Source organism: Microtus oregoni, unplaced genomic scaffold (genome assembly GCF_018167655.1).
Source record: "Microtus oregoni isolate MIOR12 unplaced genomic scaffold, Mior012 000079F_ref0000094, whole genome shotgun sequence".
NCBI classification, from domain to species: Eukaryota; Metazoa; Chordata; class Mammalia; order Rodentia; family Cricetidae; genus Microtus; species Microtus oregoni.
Window position 1 is genome coordinate 2,916,090 of NW_024544537.1, and position 17,448 is coordinate 2,933,537.

Below are 17,448 nucleotides of genomic sequence, written 5' to 3' on the forward strand. Positions count from 1 at the left end.
ATTTTGAGCATATTTGCTTCCTCTCATGTCCCTTATAACACCTCTAGTTCTTTTTCCTATATTTTCTATTTCATTTTGATGTTTTGGGGGATTATTTTTATTAGCTTTCACATGTGAGAGACATACAAACCAATTTGAAATGCCACCTTCTTTCAAAGTATTACTTAAAATGTGGTATAAAAATTTAATCTGGTAAAAAGTATAAAATGAGATAAATTCCTATGATAGCTGCACTATCCCAGTCTTTATTCTGACTGCCAGACTTTTTAATGAAGCATGGTAAGTTTTCTTTGTTTTTTTTTTTCTGGAGAATTTATCACACTGTTATTTCACAAGAATCGTTTGGTTATGGAATGTCTCTGAGCGGTCACAAAGGTGCTATATTTATATTACAGATCTACATATACTGAATATGCTAACACTCTAATTTATTGCAGGTTAATGATAATAAAAAACTAAGCAAAATGTATACAACCTGAATGATTAATTAAACATCAGAATATAATGTAATTTATACCTTATGTGTGCAAACTCATTTATTTTTTCATATCTAAAGTCTAAAATAAAAAGTATGTATATGACAATTTGAAAGGTACATTTGTTTATAAAGTATTTAAGTCATACAGTACTCATTGACATGATTTTAAATATCCAAGATAAGAAGATAAGTAATTTCATTTTATTCTTGAGACCTGAAAGGATCCTAGAAGGAAGAAGGGTTTGTCCAAACAGCAGGACTGAAGGATCCTGTAGCTATTTTTCTTCCTTGTGTTTTTAAACATTGTCTTCTCTTTGGCACTAGCGCTTTTCGAGGTAGCACACAAAGATCATTTGGATGAATTTACCACTTACTTCTAGCACCTCAGTGATTTCCTCAGGCCCTGCAGGAATATTTTCAGTGGCTTTAAGTTTCAATTCTACTTCATTGAGCCACTTGTTTGCCTTCTCCAAGTATGACAATAATTCATGCCAACATGCCCAAACTTCCTAAGAAAAAAATGAATATTGACGATTAAATATGGCCTCACAAAGGTTAATATGGAACCTTAATATTATGATTTTAAAACTTCTTAAAATTGAAAATTTAATTTTCTACATTTCAGTCATTATGGTAGATGACTTAAAATAAAACTAGATTATTTGGTGATACAACATCTCAGTAATAATGTCATTAAGTAAGCAGTGTATTATTTGAATAAATTTAAGATTTAGTGAATTGCCTTTTAAAGAACACATTCCCTTAGACATCAGTCTTAAAAATAGAAAAATCAAAGCATATGATAGAATGTATGCATAAGTCTTTCTTTAAACATCAGTAGCTAATACTATTGTGTTGTTTCTAAATTCACCAAAATAGTTTTATATTTGAAATTTAAACATGATTTTAACTGTTTCTTCTGCCATTATTAAACATATTTAGGGTTTCTATATTGATAGGAAGAGAATTTTATAATTAATCAAGATTTTATTTCAGCAATTATGTTGATATTCATAATAATAGAAATTGATTTAACTTGACTATGTTCAATCCTGTTTTGCAAGGAAGACCCTCATATATATGCATTCCTTTCTCATATTTCTTATTATTTCCTTGGGCCTTAGTCCCACAACACACAACTGCTATTTCAAATGTATAGTTATTTCTCAGTCATCTCTGAGACACAATATAAACCTTTATAATTTAGTATTCAAAGATAAGAAAATTTTTAGATTCCTAAAAAATAATATAGAAGAGGATTACTCTAAACTCTCAGTATGGGAGGACATTGGACATAAAATATATTTTACAAAACTAATAATACGAAAAGAAATCAACATATTTGACTACAGTTAAACAAAATCTTACCATTACCAAAAGAGAGTCGAAAATATTATGAAAATATTGTTATGCACATAAAAATGAAACATTTGTTAAAACTAAAATAATAATATTCAAACATCTAAATAAGTCTATTAAAAATAAATTAAAAGAATCTGTAGACCCATGAAAATGAAGCCCATCATAGTCATCAAAATGGAGAAAAAAAAAACCTAAATAGGTGCTCTAGAGAATCTCAGTGGTAAGAGCACACACTATTTTTAATCAGTCTTAATAGGTGCACACACATACACAAGATTAAACAATAAAGTGAATTTTATATAGAAAGAATCATAACCATATGTATTTATTCTCATTAACATTCATTAGAATAAAAGTGAGAAAAGTGATATGGCATTTTAGATAGCACAAATGAAGAAATAAATCAACAAAAATTATATGTATTGTTAGGAATATGTATAATGGAAAGCCTACTCCTCAGTCTTATTAATGTGGGCATTTACATACCCAGTAACTATATAATTCTTGGTTTTAGTATATATTTTTGAAAAAGAGTATTTTTTTTTAACAAAATAGAGCTGACCAATCCTGCAACTATTCAGGCCCAGAACCAGGGTTAGGTGTTGGCTCATCCCAACATCTATTCCGTCTGGGATCTGTGGGAGCACGTAAAGGAACTGGTCCCACAAATTCAAAGTTGCAGGATTTCTACAACTCAGGGCAGCAGCAGGATAACCAAGAGTAGTACCAGTGAGGGCCCAGCATCAATAATGTAGCAAAAACCAAAGTCCTCAAACCAGACCATTGACTCTCTACAATAAACACAAGTAAAGCTACATAGATAAAAAGGTGTCACAATACAACTTCTGTGATGAGACTGATAATTTCCCTCTTTTTTTTCTTAAAATTTATTTCATTTTATTTTGGGGGGTATATGCAAAGGCAGAGGGTAGATGCAAAGAGATAAGAATATAAATGGGATGGAGATGCATGATGTGAAAGACACAAAGAATAAATTAAAAGAAGGAGAAAAATACATTTAGGGTTAATCTGCAAAGTACAGTAAAAACAAAGGTGCAATCACCATTATAATACATCATCCTGAGAGTATCGTCAGTAGCAAGTCAACAAAAGAATTACATATTAAGGGAAACTAAAAGATTGTAAAATTCCCAATATTTTCTACATAGTTGATTAAAAATAATGGAGGATATTCTATAACTGAACATCACTATGCTGTGTCTGTAAACCTATCAACTTATTGTAATTTCTTGAGCATATGTTAGAGATTTAAAGGTAAGGGGGTGACACTTGTAATAAGGCATATGGACTTAGGCGCAAATTGAGGTACTGAGGTAGCGTGATGATGACTTAACTATCGGGATAGATGCTTTCTTCTGTACTCAATACACCTGAGTGACACAGCAGGAGAGGCTTTACAGGTCATGCTTTCAAAACAAAATACACTCCTGAATCCGAAACCGGATGGAAATTGTACTTAGAGTAACTGCTAAATTTAAGTTTGGAATTTTAAATTGCTTTGAAATCGTAGAATTTAAAGTGATTTTTGAAATTAAAAAAAAAATCACATGAAAGAACAAACTCTCCAAAAGAGTAGAAGAAACTACTGATCACTTCCACGATGTCTCAGTCTGATTGTAATTCCAAGTTGAATATTAATAATGCATTTTAAATTAAAGTTTATCCTTTTAACCATGGATCAGGAAGTTCTATGTGTCAGATAAAGAAAAATAGGGAAGGAACACAATACAAATTGGGAGGATAATATGCAGTTTAACAAAGTATGGGGTTATCGGAGTATATGACATGTCAGCTATGATATTTAACTGTAGCTTCATATTGGAAAAGAAACGTTGGTCTCAGACAAGTCACTAACAATAACATGGCACTTCTCCTGAAGCAAAAACTGGAAAATATCCACCATCAAGCATTAAGAGGAAGGTGCAAAAAATGTTGCTGCTTGGATGATCTTTCTTTGAGGAATCGAAACCTAAGCTTACATTACAGATGATAACAAAGTATGACATCTCAAGGACCATAGGAGATAAAAAGACACACAAAGACAAGCTAACAATCAAAAGCAAAAGAATTTCCAAGACCAGTTTCTATAAGAAGTAAGCTCACAAAGAAACCTTATAGGCCATGTAAGGAAAGACAATGATATTAAGAATAAACCATAAGTTGTAAAAATATTTAGATTCATATCTTATGATAAAGATATACCATTATTTATGGCTAGAAACCAATTATGAGTGAGTACATCCCATGTTCATCTATTTGGGTCGGGGATACCTCACTCAGGATAGTGTTTTCTATTTCCATCCATTTGCATGCAAAATTCGAGAAGTCATTGTTTTTTACCGCTGAGTAGTACTCTAATGTGTAGATATTCCATACTTTCTTCATCCATTCTTCCATTGAAGGGCATCTAGGTTGTTTCCAGGTTCTGGCTATTACAAATAATACTGCTATGAACATAGTTGAACAAATGCTTTTGTCATATGATAGGGCATTTCTTGGGTATATTCCCAAGAGTGGTATTGCTGGGTCCAGGGGTAGGTTGATCCCGAATTTCCTAAGAAACCGAAACACTGACTTCCATAGTGGTTGCACAAGATTGCATTCCCACCAGCAATGGATGAGGGTACCCCTTCCTCCACAACCTCTCCAGCAAAGGCTATCATTGGTGTTTTTGACTTTAGCCATTCTGACAGGTGTGAGATGATATCTCAAAGTTGTTTTGATTTGCATCTCCCTGATTGCTAAGGAAGTTGAGCATGACCTTAAGTGTCTTTTGGCCATTTGAACTTCTTCTGTTGAGAATTCTCTGTTCAGATCAGTGCCCCATTTTTTAATTGGGTTAATTAGCATTTTAAAGTCTAGTTTCACTCATAATTGGTTTCTAGCCATAAATAAGAGTCACGGAGTCTACAATAGGTGATTCTAAAGAAGCTAAGTAAGAAGGGGAACCCAAGGAAAAACATATAGTTATCCTCTTGGCTAAGGGAAGTAGACAAAATTGCCGGGGAGAAAATTGGGATCTTGGGGTGGGGTGGGTTGGGGGTAAGGGGAGATGGGGAGAGAAAAGTTAGAAGGGAAGGAGGTCGGGCCTTGGGAAAGCAGGAGGATTGGGATAAAGGAAGGTTGGACAGGGGAGCACGGAACCACAATTCTTAGTTAAGGGAACCACTTTAGGGTTGGCAAGAGACCTGACCCTGGAGGGGCTCCCAGGTGCCCAAGCTGATGTCCCCAGTTAGTTCCTTGGGCAGTTGAGAATAGGGAACCTGAAATGACCCTATCCTTGAGCAATACTGACGAATATCTTGCATATCATCATAGAACCTTCATCTGGTGATGGATGGAGATAGAGACAGAGACCCACACTGGGGCACTGGACTGAGCTCCCAAAGTCCCAATGAGGAGCAGAAGGAGGGAGAACATGAGCAAAGAAGTCGGGACCACGAGGGATGCACCCACCCACTGAGACAGTGGAGCTGATCTATTGAGAGCTCACCAAGACCAGCTGGACTGTGACTGAAAAAGCATGGGATAAAACTGGACTCTCTGAACATGGCCAACTATGAGGGCTGATGAGACGCAAAGGACAATGGCACGGGGGTTTGATCCTACGTAATGTGATGGCTTTGTGGGAGCCCAGCCAGTTTGGATGTTCACCTTCCTAGATATGGACGGAGGTGGGAGGTCCTAGGTCTTACCACAGGGCAGAAAACCCTGACTGCTCTTTGGACTGGAGAGGGAGGGGGAAAGGAGTGGGGGGAGGGGGAGAAGGGTGGGAGGAGGGGGCGTAGGGGGGGAGGAGGGGGAGGGAAATGGGAGGCTGGGAGGAGGTGGAAACTTGTTTTTTTTTCTCTCCTTTTCTCAATAAAAAAAAAGATATACCAGAAAAATTGTATAAACAAAAGAAAAATGAGCAATATTATTATGTGTATTTAGTTTGATCATATGTATTGTCAGTATTATTTGAATTTGGTAACTAGTTTTCATACTTTAATAAAATGGTTAAATTATAGCATTCTATAAATAATATATGCAATATTACTATGTAGCAAACATAAACTTTTACAAGCTATGGCCAAGATTTGATTTAGAGACTTGAATATAGGGAAGAGAGCTCTGTTCAGAAAGTTAAGCAGTAATTTTTCATTTGGAACACAAACATGAATTACTTCCTTATCTCAATATATATTTTTTCTTTTTGCTGTTTTTACAAGGTGAAAATTGAATGAGTCCAGGACTTTCTGTGTGTTAGTAAGTACTTCCCCCACTGTGATATACCCTCAAATGTCCACTGAAAAAGACAACAGGGAAACATTTGGGAGGCAATGTGCAAATCTAGTTCTGGAAGCTATTATGGTGACCCGGGCAAGGACACCTGGTAATTAATGATACGGGCCATTTTCTGTATCCAGTGGTGGGACTGGGACACCAACCCAGTCACAATACCTTCAACCTACAATCTATCCTGCCTCCAAGATTTGATGGGTCAATGGTGGCACAGAATTTATGGGACTATCCAAACAATGACTAGTTTAATTTGAGGCCCATGTTATAAAGAGGGCATTCATACATGACGTTGCTTAAATGGCCAGAACTGGAAGCTGCATGGCTCGGAGAACAAGGACAGAATTAAATATGACTAGAAAAAAGTCAATGAAATGGTTCTTAGTGATATTTTGCTATATTCATAGATTTTTGTTTAGCCAAATCATCATCAGAGAGGTTTTCTCAGGCGGCTGATAGGAGCAGATACATTATGCACAGCTCATGGAGACCCATGAGTGAGGAAGAGAAAGGATTGTAGGAGCCAGAGGGGTTGAACACAACAGGAAAACATGGTCCACAGACTCAACTAAGCATGGCTTATGGGGACTCATAGAGACTGAACCAAAAATCATGGCGCCTATATGGTTCTAAGCAAGGCCATCTGCAAATATGGTGTGGTTGTTTACATTGGTATTCCTGTGGGACTCATAACAGTGGGAGTGGAGATACCGCTTACTCTTTTGTTTGCTCTTAGGACCCTTTCCTACTACTTGATTGCCTTGTCCAGTCTTGATATGATGGTTTATGCCTAGGCTTATTGTAACTTATTATGTCATGTTTGGTTGATGTCCTTGGTTGATGTCTGCTCTTTTCTGAAGGGAAAAGGAGGAGAAATGGATCTGGGAGAGAGGGGAGGTAAAGAGTGGGAGGAACTTGTAAGAAAGGAAAGAGGGAAACTAAAGTTAGGATATATTGCATGAAGGAAGAATAACTAAAAATAAAAAGAGCACCATCTGTTTAGTGAGTGGACATATTAAGGAAGGGATAGTGGCTTTGAATTTCCAGTTGAGAGGAATCAAAGATAACTTTTTTGATTTGCCAACTCATGAAAGGAATGAAGGACTAATTCTTCCATAGCCAAAGAATTAAAGAAGATGAATAAATAAAATGTCTGGGAACCACTAAGTCATCTTGTTTTTAAGGGGGTATGATACAAATATAGGAAGAACTTATCCAGAAATTTTGTTAAATTATTTTATGGCACCATGAACACCTGAAGACACTTATTTTAGGGGACTGGAAATTCATTTGAATAAAACTAACCAATCTTTTTAATAAAGCACATAAAATCAACAGGAAACAAGGCAGATCAGTCATAATAATATAGGAAATGGCAACAGAATAACTATCATAGACATATTTAGGCATTAACAAAAGGAAAGATAAGTATGGCAATTTAAGCAAAAGATCTCATTATAAAGAAATATCCTCTTTTACTTGTACTAACATTGCAAAATTAATACTCAGAGCCTAGGAAGGTGGGGTGAATTAATATCAACTTTTTCTTATTCTCACTTCAGTAAATATTGTTTAATTCCTAATATTTAATTAAACTACTGAAAATTAGAATGTTCAAACTACAATATTAATATTTAAATATTATAATATTTAAAAGTTAAGAGCAAATAAAAAGATTTGGAACCAGATGCAAATATTAAAATATCACTATGAAAAAAGCCGCAAACTAGACATCTAATAGAATTTGGCATGTTTGGCTTAGCTATTTGGAAACTAGAGTTATTAAATTGTTATAATTCAGTGATGTGAGACTTAATCAAACAGATGGTGAATGTTTCAATTTTTTTTTTTTTTTTTTTTTTTTTTGGTTTTTCGAGACAGGGTTTCTCTGTGGCTTTGGAGCCTGTCCTGGAACTAGCTCTGTAGACCAGGCTGGTCTCGAACTCACAGAGATCCGCCTGCCTCTGCCTCCCGAGTGCTGGGATTAAAGGCGTGCGCCACCATCGCCCGGTGAATGTTTCAATTGTCTTAATGAGAAGCTATAATTACACAAAACAGAAAATTATGAGAAAGTGTCAGATTTACAGAAATGAACTTGTTGAAAGGTAAACACACATGCATGCAATTATAGAAAAATATGTGAACAAATGAACAGATTTAAAGCACAAGCCGTTAAAAACCAGGAAGTTAATCACAGACTTCATAAATTAGTCTAAATTGGACAGATAGAGGAAATAATACAAAAATTTTACCAGAAAATTGAGAAACACTATGTAAAACAGAGAGATTATTCACAGATATCTTCAAAAATGCTTTTAGGAATGGTGTGCAGATCAGAGAAAAGACAGTCTTCAAAAATGTAATAAAGAATCGCTGTAGGAAAATACAATATATCTATTCTCCTTAATATATCAGTTGACAAAATAAAAAAAATGAATATAAATATATACCCACATAAAATAAACCAGAACTGTAGACCATGGCAGACAAAGCGAAATTAAAGGTCAGCAGACAAAATAATATAATAATAAATTGATTACTTTGACAGTAGACTTCTTATGAGTACAGAAGGTCAAAAGACAGTGGAATAGAATTTTTGTTAATAGAAAACTAACATTGGCAATTAAGAGACCATAAAAGTGGCATTTAAGAGAGAGAAATAGAATGTAGATTGTATGGAGACCAATGGTGAAAGGCATGTTAAATAGGGCGGGGATGGGAAGGCAGGGTCGACAAAAGAGTGTGAAAAAAAGCAAACTAAAAACTTACTACTAAAGAAAGCTTTATATATATATGAAATGAGTGAAATTGAGTTACCCTATAACATGGCAACAATGCCTCTCACGGATATCACAGCCTGTCACATTAGCACCTCAATACCAGTAATAAGTTTTACCTAAGGATTACCTTGTGTTGTTAGCCTGTGGGCTTCCCCAGACCCCCATGCACTGCCACATATTTCCACTGCTCTTGCTAGCCCTATAGATCTTAATGTCAAGATTCTATTTATGAAGATGTCACATGCTTGACTCATACAACATATAGAAATTGAGCTAAGACTGCATGAAGCTTCATCCTTACTTTTCATCTTTCATAGTGCAGAAGGTTCTAAATACATTAATTATAGGAGAAAAAAAATCTCCAGTCTTACTCAGCTGTGAAACCTGCAAGCTACAATGATTGGCCTAGTAAGATATGCCTACTGCTATAATAGTGGCATTACTGTTGTGAGTGTAACTAACAACCTTCTTACTGGAAATAATGTCAATCCACAAGACAGGAGTTGTGCCTAGAAATAATTAACAGGGTCAAGAATCCAAAGCTAAGTCATTCATAGTCGTAGGAAAGAATATTTGTTAATATTCAGACAAATATATAGAGAGAATTAATGAGCTCCTAGATAATTAGTCTGTAGATTAGTGCATCTTTCAAGATTCATCCAAGAAGGTTCTTTTGACCGTAGATGGTTTTTAACACAAAGACCTAAAACTCCTCAAGGTATAGACCATAGAAGATTAAAAGAATGTTCATCTCTAAACCAGATGTTCCTATATCACATCCTTGTGATATAGGGACCACCTGTGTTTTGGCGACTTGGGGTTGGGAAAGCTGTGGAATGTTTTAAGCACTTTTTAATGTGCCATACTTGTAGGTCGTGGAATAGTAGTGATGAGGGTGATTTGAACTGTGGAGACCTTTCTCTAGAGGATTCAGAGGAGAAGAATTTTAATATGTTGCCTGGAGATCTTCCTTGTGATATTTGGTGAAGAATGTGGCTGATTTTCACCATTGACCTAAGGGTCTGCCTGAGGCTAAAGTAAAGAAATTTGGTAGAAGAAATCTCGAAACAGCCTTGTAATGATTCTGTCTTGTGATTATTAATGGTCACTCTTATGAAGCTCTCTAGGGAGCAAACAGTAAGGAAAAACACAAAATATACAATTTGAGGATAAAAGGTACTTCAGAAAGTAGGAGGAAGCTAACTAAAGTTCTGCCTTAAAGGCGATAAACATTTATATAAAGCTTGATGCTAAATGGAATAAAGAGAAGGGCAACCTGAAGGCAAGATCCCACCCAGCTAAGCTTCTAACTTGTGAAAAGAAATTAAAGGACAGCTTAGGTCCAGATGTGGATGTGGTGGTACACACATTTAATTCCAACACGTAGGATACAGGGGTAAGCAGATTTCTGAGTTCATGGTCAGCATGGTCTACAGAGAAAGTTCCAGGACAGCCATGCTTAGGCAGTGAAGGAAATCATCAAAAATAGAAGGCTAGTGAAGATATAATTATAATAAGGTGGTAAAGTTTAAGCCCCAGTAGCAGTAGAACGTAATAGATTTGGCCATGTGGCTCTGGAGTTAAAGATAAAAGAAAGAGGCTATGGAATTCGCCCCCTGAGACTAAGGAAAACCACTGAAACTAGGCTTGTGTCAGGGATGTTATTGAATGGAGGCCCAGAGAAGCCATTTTGTGAAGTGAAGGTGAAGCCTGAACTGCCTTGTAGACAACCAAGATGTTAGATATGCCAGAACCATGGGATTCCTGCTGAGGAAAGCTGAATAACAAGGAGTGGAAACAGCCCAAGATCTAATGGGAGCTCACTAAAGCCAGCTGGACTGGGACTGAACGAGCACGTGATCAAATGGGGCCCTCTGAATGTAACTGACAATTGGGGCAGTCTGAGAAACCAATGATAATGGCACTGGGATTTGTCTCTACTTCATGTACTGGCTTTTTGGGATCCTGGTTTATTTGGATGCACACCTTCCTAAGCCTGGATGGAAGGGGGAGTGCCTTGGACTTCCCACAGGGCAGGGTACCCTGCCCTCTCTTAGGACTGGAGGGGGAGGGGAAGAGGGTGAATGGGGAGCAAGAGAGAAATGGGAGGAGGGTGGTGGAAATTTTGATGGTATTATTTATAAAGCAATAAAAAAAACAACACAAGAAAATGAAGTTTAGTCAATAATGTCAATAATGTTGAAGGGCATTAGAAGTCTGAAAAACATTTTGATATCAGACATGGAGATGCAGAGTTTGGAGTTTGCCCAGCTGGTTTTTGTTCAGTATTTCTTCACTATCCTCTCTTTCCTCCATTTTTAAATGTTAATGTGTATGTTGGAAGAATGTGATCTGTTTTTATTATTATTATTATTATTATTATCATTTTGATTTTATAGGGGATACCAGTTGAGAGACTGCATGAGTTTCAGAAGAGACTCTGTAGTTTGAACTTTTAAACATTGTTGAGCCTGTGACAGACTATGGAAATTTTTGTAGTTAGACTAAATGCAGTTTTCATTATATTATGACAGTAAACTTAGGGCACCATGGAGAGGAATATTGTTGTTTGAATAGGTATGACCTCCATAGATACATGTGTTTGAGTGCTTGACCCCTAGAGAGTAGCATTATAAGGAGGTGTGGCCTTGTGTGAGTAGATGTAGTTTTGTTGGAGGAAGTATTTGACTGTACAGGCAGGCTTTGATGTCATATATATTCAAGCTATGCCCAGTGGAGAACATTCTGGTGACTGTTAATCTGGATGTAGAACTCCCAACTCCTTCTCTAGCACCATGGCTTTCTGTATGCTACCATGCTTCCTGTCTTGATGATAATGGACTAAACATTTGAAACTTGTAGCCAGATCCAATTAAATGCTTCCCTTATAAGACTTGCCTCTCTTCAAGGCAATAAAATCCTAACCTTAGTTTTAATCTCTCTCCAAAGGCTCCGGGATAATTGTGGAAAATGGTGCAGAAAGACTGGAAGAGGCAGAGTCAGTGAATGACTCACAGGAAGTTGTTTGATGAGCTCATCAGAGTTATCACACATATGAAGTCACAGTAGTTGAGACACCATCCACAAAAACCCATATAGTATCAAGTCAGACAAATCCTAGCATTTCGTTGTGGTAGGACGGAAGAGATGAAAGAAGTCTCACCCCTTGTTGAGAAGGGACTGGCTATTTATGGCTACTGGAAAAAAAAAGTCAGGGTAGTTTAGGATAAGAGCCCTTATGAGATTATTTATGCTCAACTAGATAGCCCTGTGCCCTCAGACATATTGGAAACACTAAGTTGACTATATAAGTTTTAAAAAGGAAATTAACATGTGAAATTGGGATCAAACAGCAATATTCATGGGCATACAGGAAGAAATGGAGGAGAGGGAACTGGGAAAGACTAACAAAACTTGTTATATGCATGCTGGAAATTATTAACCAAGAAACCCCCAAATTATTTAAAGGTCTAGCTACTCATTCAGAACTGCATATGCCTCCACATTTCAAAGAGAATAAAACTAACAAAACAGTATTCTTCAACAATAATCATGTAATCGAACCCGTTATTGACTACATTCGCAAGATAATTCTGTCTGGGAATAAAAGACTTAAAATTCAACTTGTATCCGGTTCTTGAAATCATACCCATTTGGATGTTTGTGTCCTCTTTCCCTTTTATATCTTAAAAATAAAAATTACTCCTGGCAACTGTATGAGGTACTTGAATTCTTCCTCTATATTCACACAAACATAATCTAGAGAATAAGTCAAGTGGGAAAACAAAAGCAGGATTTGTGATAATGAATAAATAGAAAATGTCAAAAAGGAGCTAGTCACACATTATGTCTTATAAAGTAGCCTGTAGGAGCCTAGTATTTATGAAAAATGATCATAACAAGAGAACTTTTCAAAGAGTGTTTACATGTAAGAGAATTAAGATAATACACATTCAAATGTTTTATGCACATTAATATATATGGAAAATACTTTAATATTATATATAATATTCTAATATTTATAAATTTTGTACCTAACAATCCCAGGAAAAATATAACTGTTGTCTATGTACTTTAGTCATATAGTTAACTTAATTTCTAAACATAAAATTCTATTCTTTTTAAAACAAATGCTATTTTCAAAACAAATAGTTTATTAAAATAAATACAATTTTTTAAAAAGATTTCTTTTTGTATTTCTGTCCATGTGTGGGTGCCCCCATGTATAATATATGTGCAAGTGCACACAGAAGACTTGAGTTACAGGCACTTGTGAACAGCCTACATTGGATGTTGGAAACTGAACTCTAGTCAACTGGAAGAGCAGAAAACATTCATAAATACTGAGCCATCTCTCCAACAGCACAAAATCTGTTATGATCATTAACAACCTTGAACCAATTTTATGCAAGTTAAGCAATCGGCACAAATTTATACATGTTGTAAATGTTTGGACAAGGAATTCTAGCTAAAATGGCTTTATAGCAAAACTTAAGTTCTTACTATCCATTTGACACAGAAATGATAGAAACAAAGAAAGATAACTAACTTCCAACGTTTTGCATTTTCCATTCAACCTTGTGCACAGCCACTGGTAGTTGGTGGTGAGAGTTTCAAGTTCCTTTTTTAAGGCCTCTTGTGCTGCAGGTGGAGCCTGAGCTATGACACTATTTACAGTCTCAGTGAGCAGGTTCACTTTTGTTTCTTTTTGTAGTGCCTCTTCTCTAGCTCTCTGAAAAGAAAAGGATATTCTCTTAAGAGCAAGGCAACATTATCATTTCCAATATTAATTATTATAGACAACCTAATTTCTTCCTAGTAGCACTCTAATTGGTATACTTCATAAACATAAACTTAATGCTTATTTCAGTTCTTTTCAGATCATTTTCATTATAAATTTCATTATAAATTTATAATGAAAATTTTCATTTTCATTATAAATTTGAAAAAAATACTATCAAAATATAATTGAGTTCTAATAATAATAGTTTCAACTAAGTATGGTGCCATATACCTGTTTGCCCTCTTCTTTAGAGGTAGAGCAAAAAAGAAAATTACCTTAAGGCCATTCTTGGATATATAGTTATATATGAGGTCATCTTAGGCAAAATGAAACTTAGTCTCAAAAAATAATAATTTAATAAGCTATCTGTACATTAGTATATATATATGTCAAATATATATATATATGTTTTATATAAAGTTTCAAAAAATTAAGAAACAAATATTTTAATACTAGGTTTTAAAAATATTTAGAAGTCTATGATTAAATCACTTATAAATTATTCAGGTAGATCAACTTTGAATATAGTAAAGATACTATCTAAATCAAAAGATACTAAATATAAACAGAAATTCCTTAATGCAATATTTGATATATTTTGTTGAAAAAAATCTTCAGTGCTTGGAAACATAGAAATAACCTAGAAAGCTTAAGTATAATATCTCACAGCTGTCCCTCCTATTCTCCTATGAAAGACAATTTGTTTCATGAAGCTTAAAAATTGGATCAGTCTATTTTGCACACATCGAAAGGTAGTCCAATAAGATTACTTAGTAGTATATATGTAAACATTATACATGTACTAAACAACTTACATCTACACTGGATAAAGCACAGCGTGTAAAGCGCTCTCCTGTCCCCTGTCCTGGTTCTCATAAATGGCTTTAATAATCATGATTTCAGTCTTACTCTTGTTTTCCTTCTGGACAGGTAAGCAAATGTGTAGTAGTGTTACCTCTACTCACCAGAAATAACCCATCTAAGCAAAGCCCTTATGTTGGTCTTCAACATTGTCTGACACTAAAACAAATCTTTAGCTACTTTTTGTTTTGTTCATACTATCAAGGATTCCTCACAGTGTCTATTTTGCTCATTGTAGAGAGTTTAAGAAAGCAAATAATCCTCACAAGAAAGTAGTATATGTCATTTAGTCGGAGGCTATTTACACTTAACCCGTAATGTGAAAATATATTTTAAAACGGACATACAGAGAGAAACATAGAGAAAGAGAGAGACAATCTATAGTTTAGATTCTTCCTGAATTTAACAATACTGACTATAAATAGTAAATAAAGTTTAGTTTGCTTGAAAAAGAAATGTCATTACCTGAATAAGGAGTGGGTATAGGAAAGCAAAGGAAAATTATGAAGATCTAGATAATTCTAGCCAATTTCGTTAATGATTAGACATTAATTCTACAGGAAAGCTCTGGAAAACAGATGCCTCAGAATTATTGTGTTCGTAGGTGAGGGAATTGGAGGGTGGTATACCCATATTTTTCCGCAATTGATTGAAAGGCAGTAGACACAATTTTACTTTCCTAATTACATGTAGCCTGTCACAAAATTTTGAAGTGGAACCCAGGCAAAACAATACAGATTTTGGCTAGTAGAATTTGGGCCTAAATACAAATGGTGGGAAGAATTCAGAATATGCTAAGGGCATGGACAAGAGAGGTTTAAAATTCTATGTCATATATTTATAGTTTAGTATAATTAAACTTTCCATTGAAAGTTTAATTTCAAAGATGCCATAAGTACATATTATGATAGAAAAATACGAGACAATTTAACTATAAAATGTTGGCCTCCATAGATTTCAAATTACATATTTGAAAAACAGTCCATTCTTGTAAACATTTTTGACATCATATGAACTTGGGGTTTGTTTCTATTTAAATCCTGTTTTCCTATAGTAATATAAACATTTTCAATAACTTTCACTTTGCCACCAATGGTACATTAATACCAATCCTTACACATTTTGTTATCCTTTATTAGACATTCAGAGAGTCAAGTGATTTAAGTGAATAGTTCTAGGATTATGCTTTTTCATTCTGATGGTTTGTGTTAAACTAGCCTAAAGTCTGATGTGGATTGAGAATGAAGTATCATAATATCTTCCATAAGTGCAATCACTATTTATACAAACGATAATTAACTGTCTAAAGAGTAAGAAATAGTTCTTTATTTTACAACTTTTACACAATGTTTTATGACTACTGGTTTAAATTTTATAGAGATTTTGGGAAGAAACAACAAAATTTGCAAATTAAGATAGGTATTAAGAATGGAGTTTATATAATTTAGATACTATCTTCAAAAAAGTGTATCTTTTGGCATTTGGTGCATCTAACTATATATATATGTGTGTGTGTGTGTGTGTGTGTGTGTGTGTATCGTTAGATACATAGAAATTACCTGCATATACATTATCAGTTGCCCCTCATCAGTAATATTTTGACTGATACTTTTTAATAGGTGGTTATACTAGTCAAAAATTTAGTCATTGGGATTAAATGGAAAATTACTGAAAATTTAATGTTTCATAGACACCCTAAAACTCATTGAATTCCAAATTCTGAATCATGGGAACAGTGTCATCTATTTTATTTATCATTTATCACTTATTATATTTGTGTGTGTATACATCCGGATATCAGAAGACAGTTTGTGTTAGATAAATGATGCTCCCCTTCTACCATATGGGTCCAAAAGCTGCAACTTGAGTCCTCTTGCTTGGCAACAAGCACTTTTGCACTAATCCTCTCACCATCTTTTAAGTAACCATTTATACCAATTGTGCAGATTGTTCTGATGCCATCTCTAGTACAAATACCACCGCTTTAGTGATTAAGCAAATGCATATTTCTATTATTTCTTTATATTACGACTACATGGTTTCCTAAGTTCCATAATTAAAACTAGAGTAGTTAAATATTAATAAAAGAAAATATGTTAAAAATATAATTAAAGATTTTTTTTTACAAAGTTTTAGAATATAATCAATGACAGTCTTCAAAAAATATTCAAAGTAGGAGGCTGCACATCAAAAACTCCCTTTAGGTCCCTTTATGACAGAAGAGTTTTTTTTTTTTACTTGTAAATTAAAATAAGTTACCAAGCAGTAGTGTCATTTTAATGTCACAGAAGAAAATAAACATAAAGAATGTATCTGTTTGTTCTCTTAAAGAGATGTCAAAATAACTCTGCTGGCATTTGCAACAATACAAATAAAGTTGTTCTTCAAATGAGCACAGCTAGAAATCTGTCGGAAGCCCGATCACTGCATACCAGACAGCAAACTGACCTCAAGAAATTCTTTGACTTGCAAGCAGAACCTCAAGAAATTGAATTTCCTTGCCAATTCCCTCAGCTACTGTTGCCAGAGGCTGCCTGAGCCATTGTTTTTCAATTTTCCAGCATACTGCACCAATTGTGCAACTCGACCAATTATTTAAACATGCCAATCAAAGTGAACAAATTGATTGGACCACTCACTTACTTTTAGGATTGTTTTCACAATTTTAAAATTTGAAGCACAACACTACTCTCCATCCATAGAAATAAAACAGGAAAATAGTATCTCACTGGGCTATGTGTATGTGTATGTATTTGTATATATACATGCACACACGCACACACACACACATGTATAAACATATGTACACACAAACGCACACATATACATATGCATACATACACACACACACACACACACACACACACACATATATATATATA

The 17,448-nt window shown here is 34.8% G+C and overlaps 1 protein-coding gene across 1 annotated transcript in view; it reads right to left on the reverse strand.

The window, feature by feature from the left end:
- Dmd (dystrophin) overlaps nt 1-17,448 on the reverse strand; it is a 1,759,261-nt gene that overhangs the window by 1,323,583 nt on the left and 418,230 nt on the right. The window contains exons 23-24 of the mRNA XM_041642825.1: nt 13,472-13,654; nt 853-987 (exon numbers count right to left, since the gene is read on the reverse strand). Coding sequence (XP_041498759.1) covers nt 853-987; nt 13,472-13,654 — 318 coding nt within the window. The remainder of the gene's footprint in view (nt 1-852; nt 988-13,471; nt 13,655-17,448) is intronic.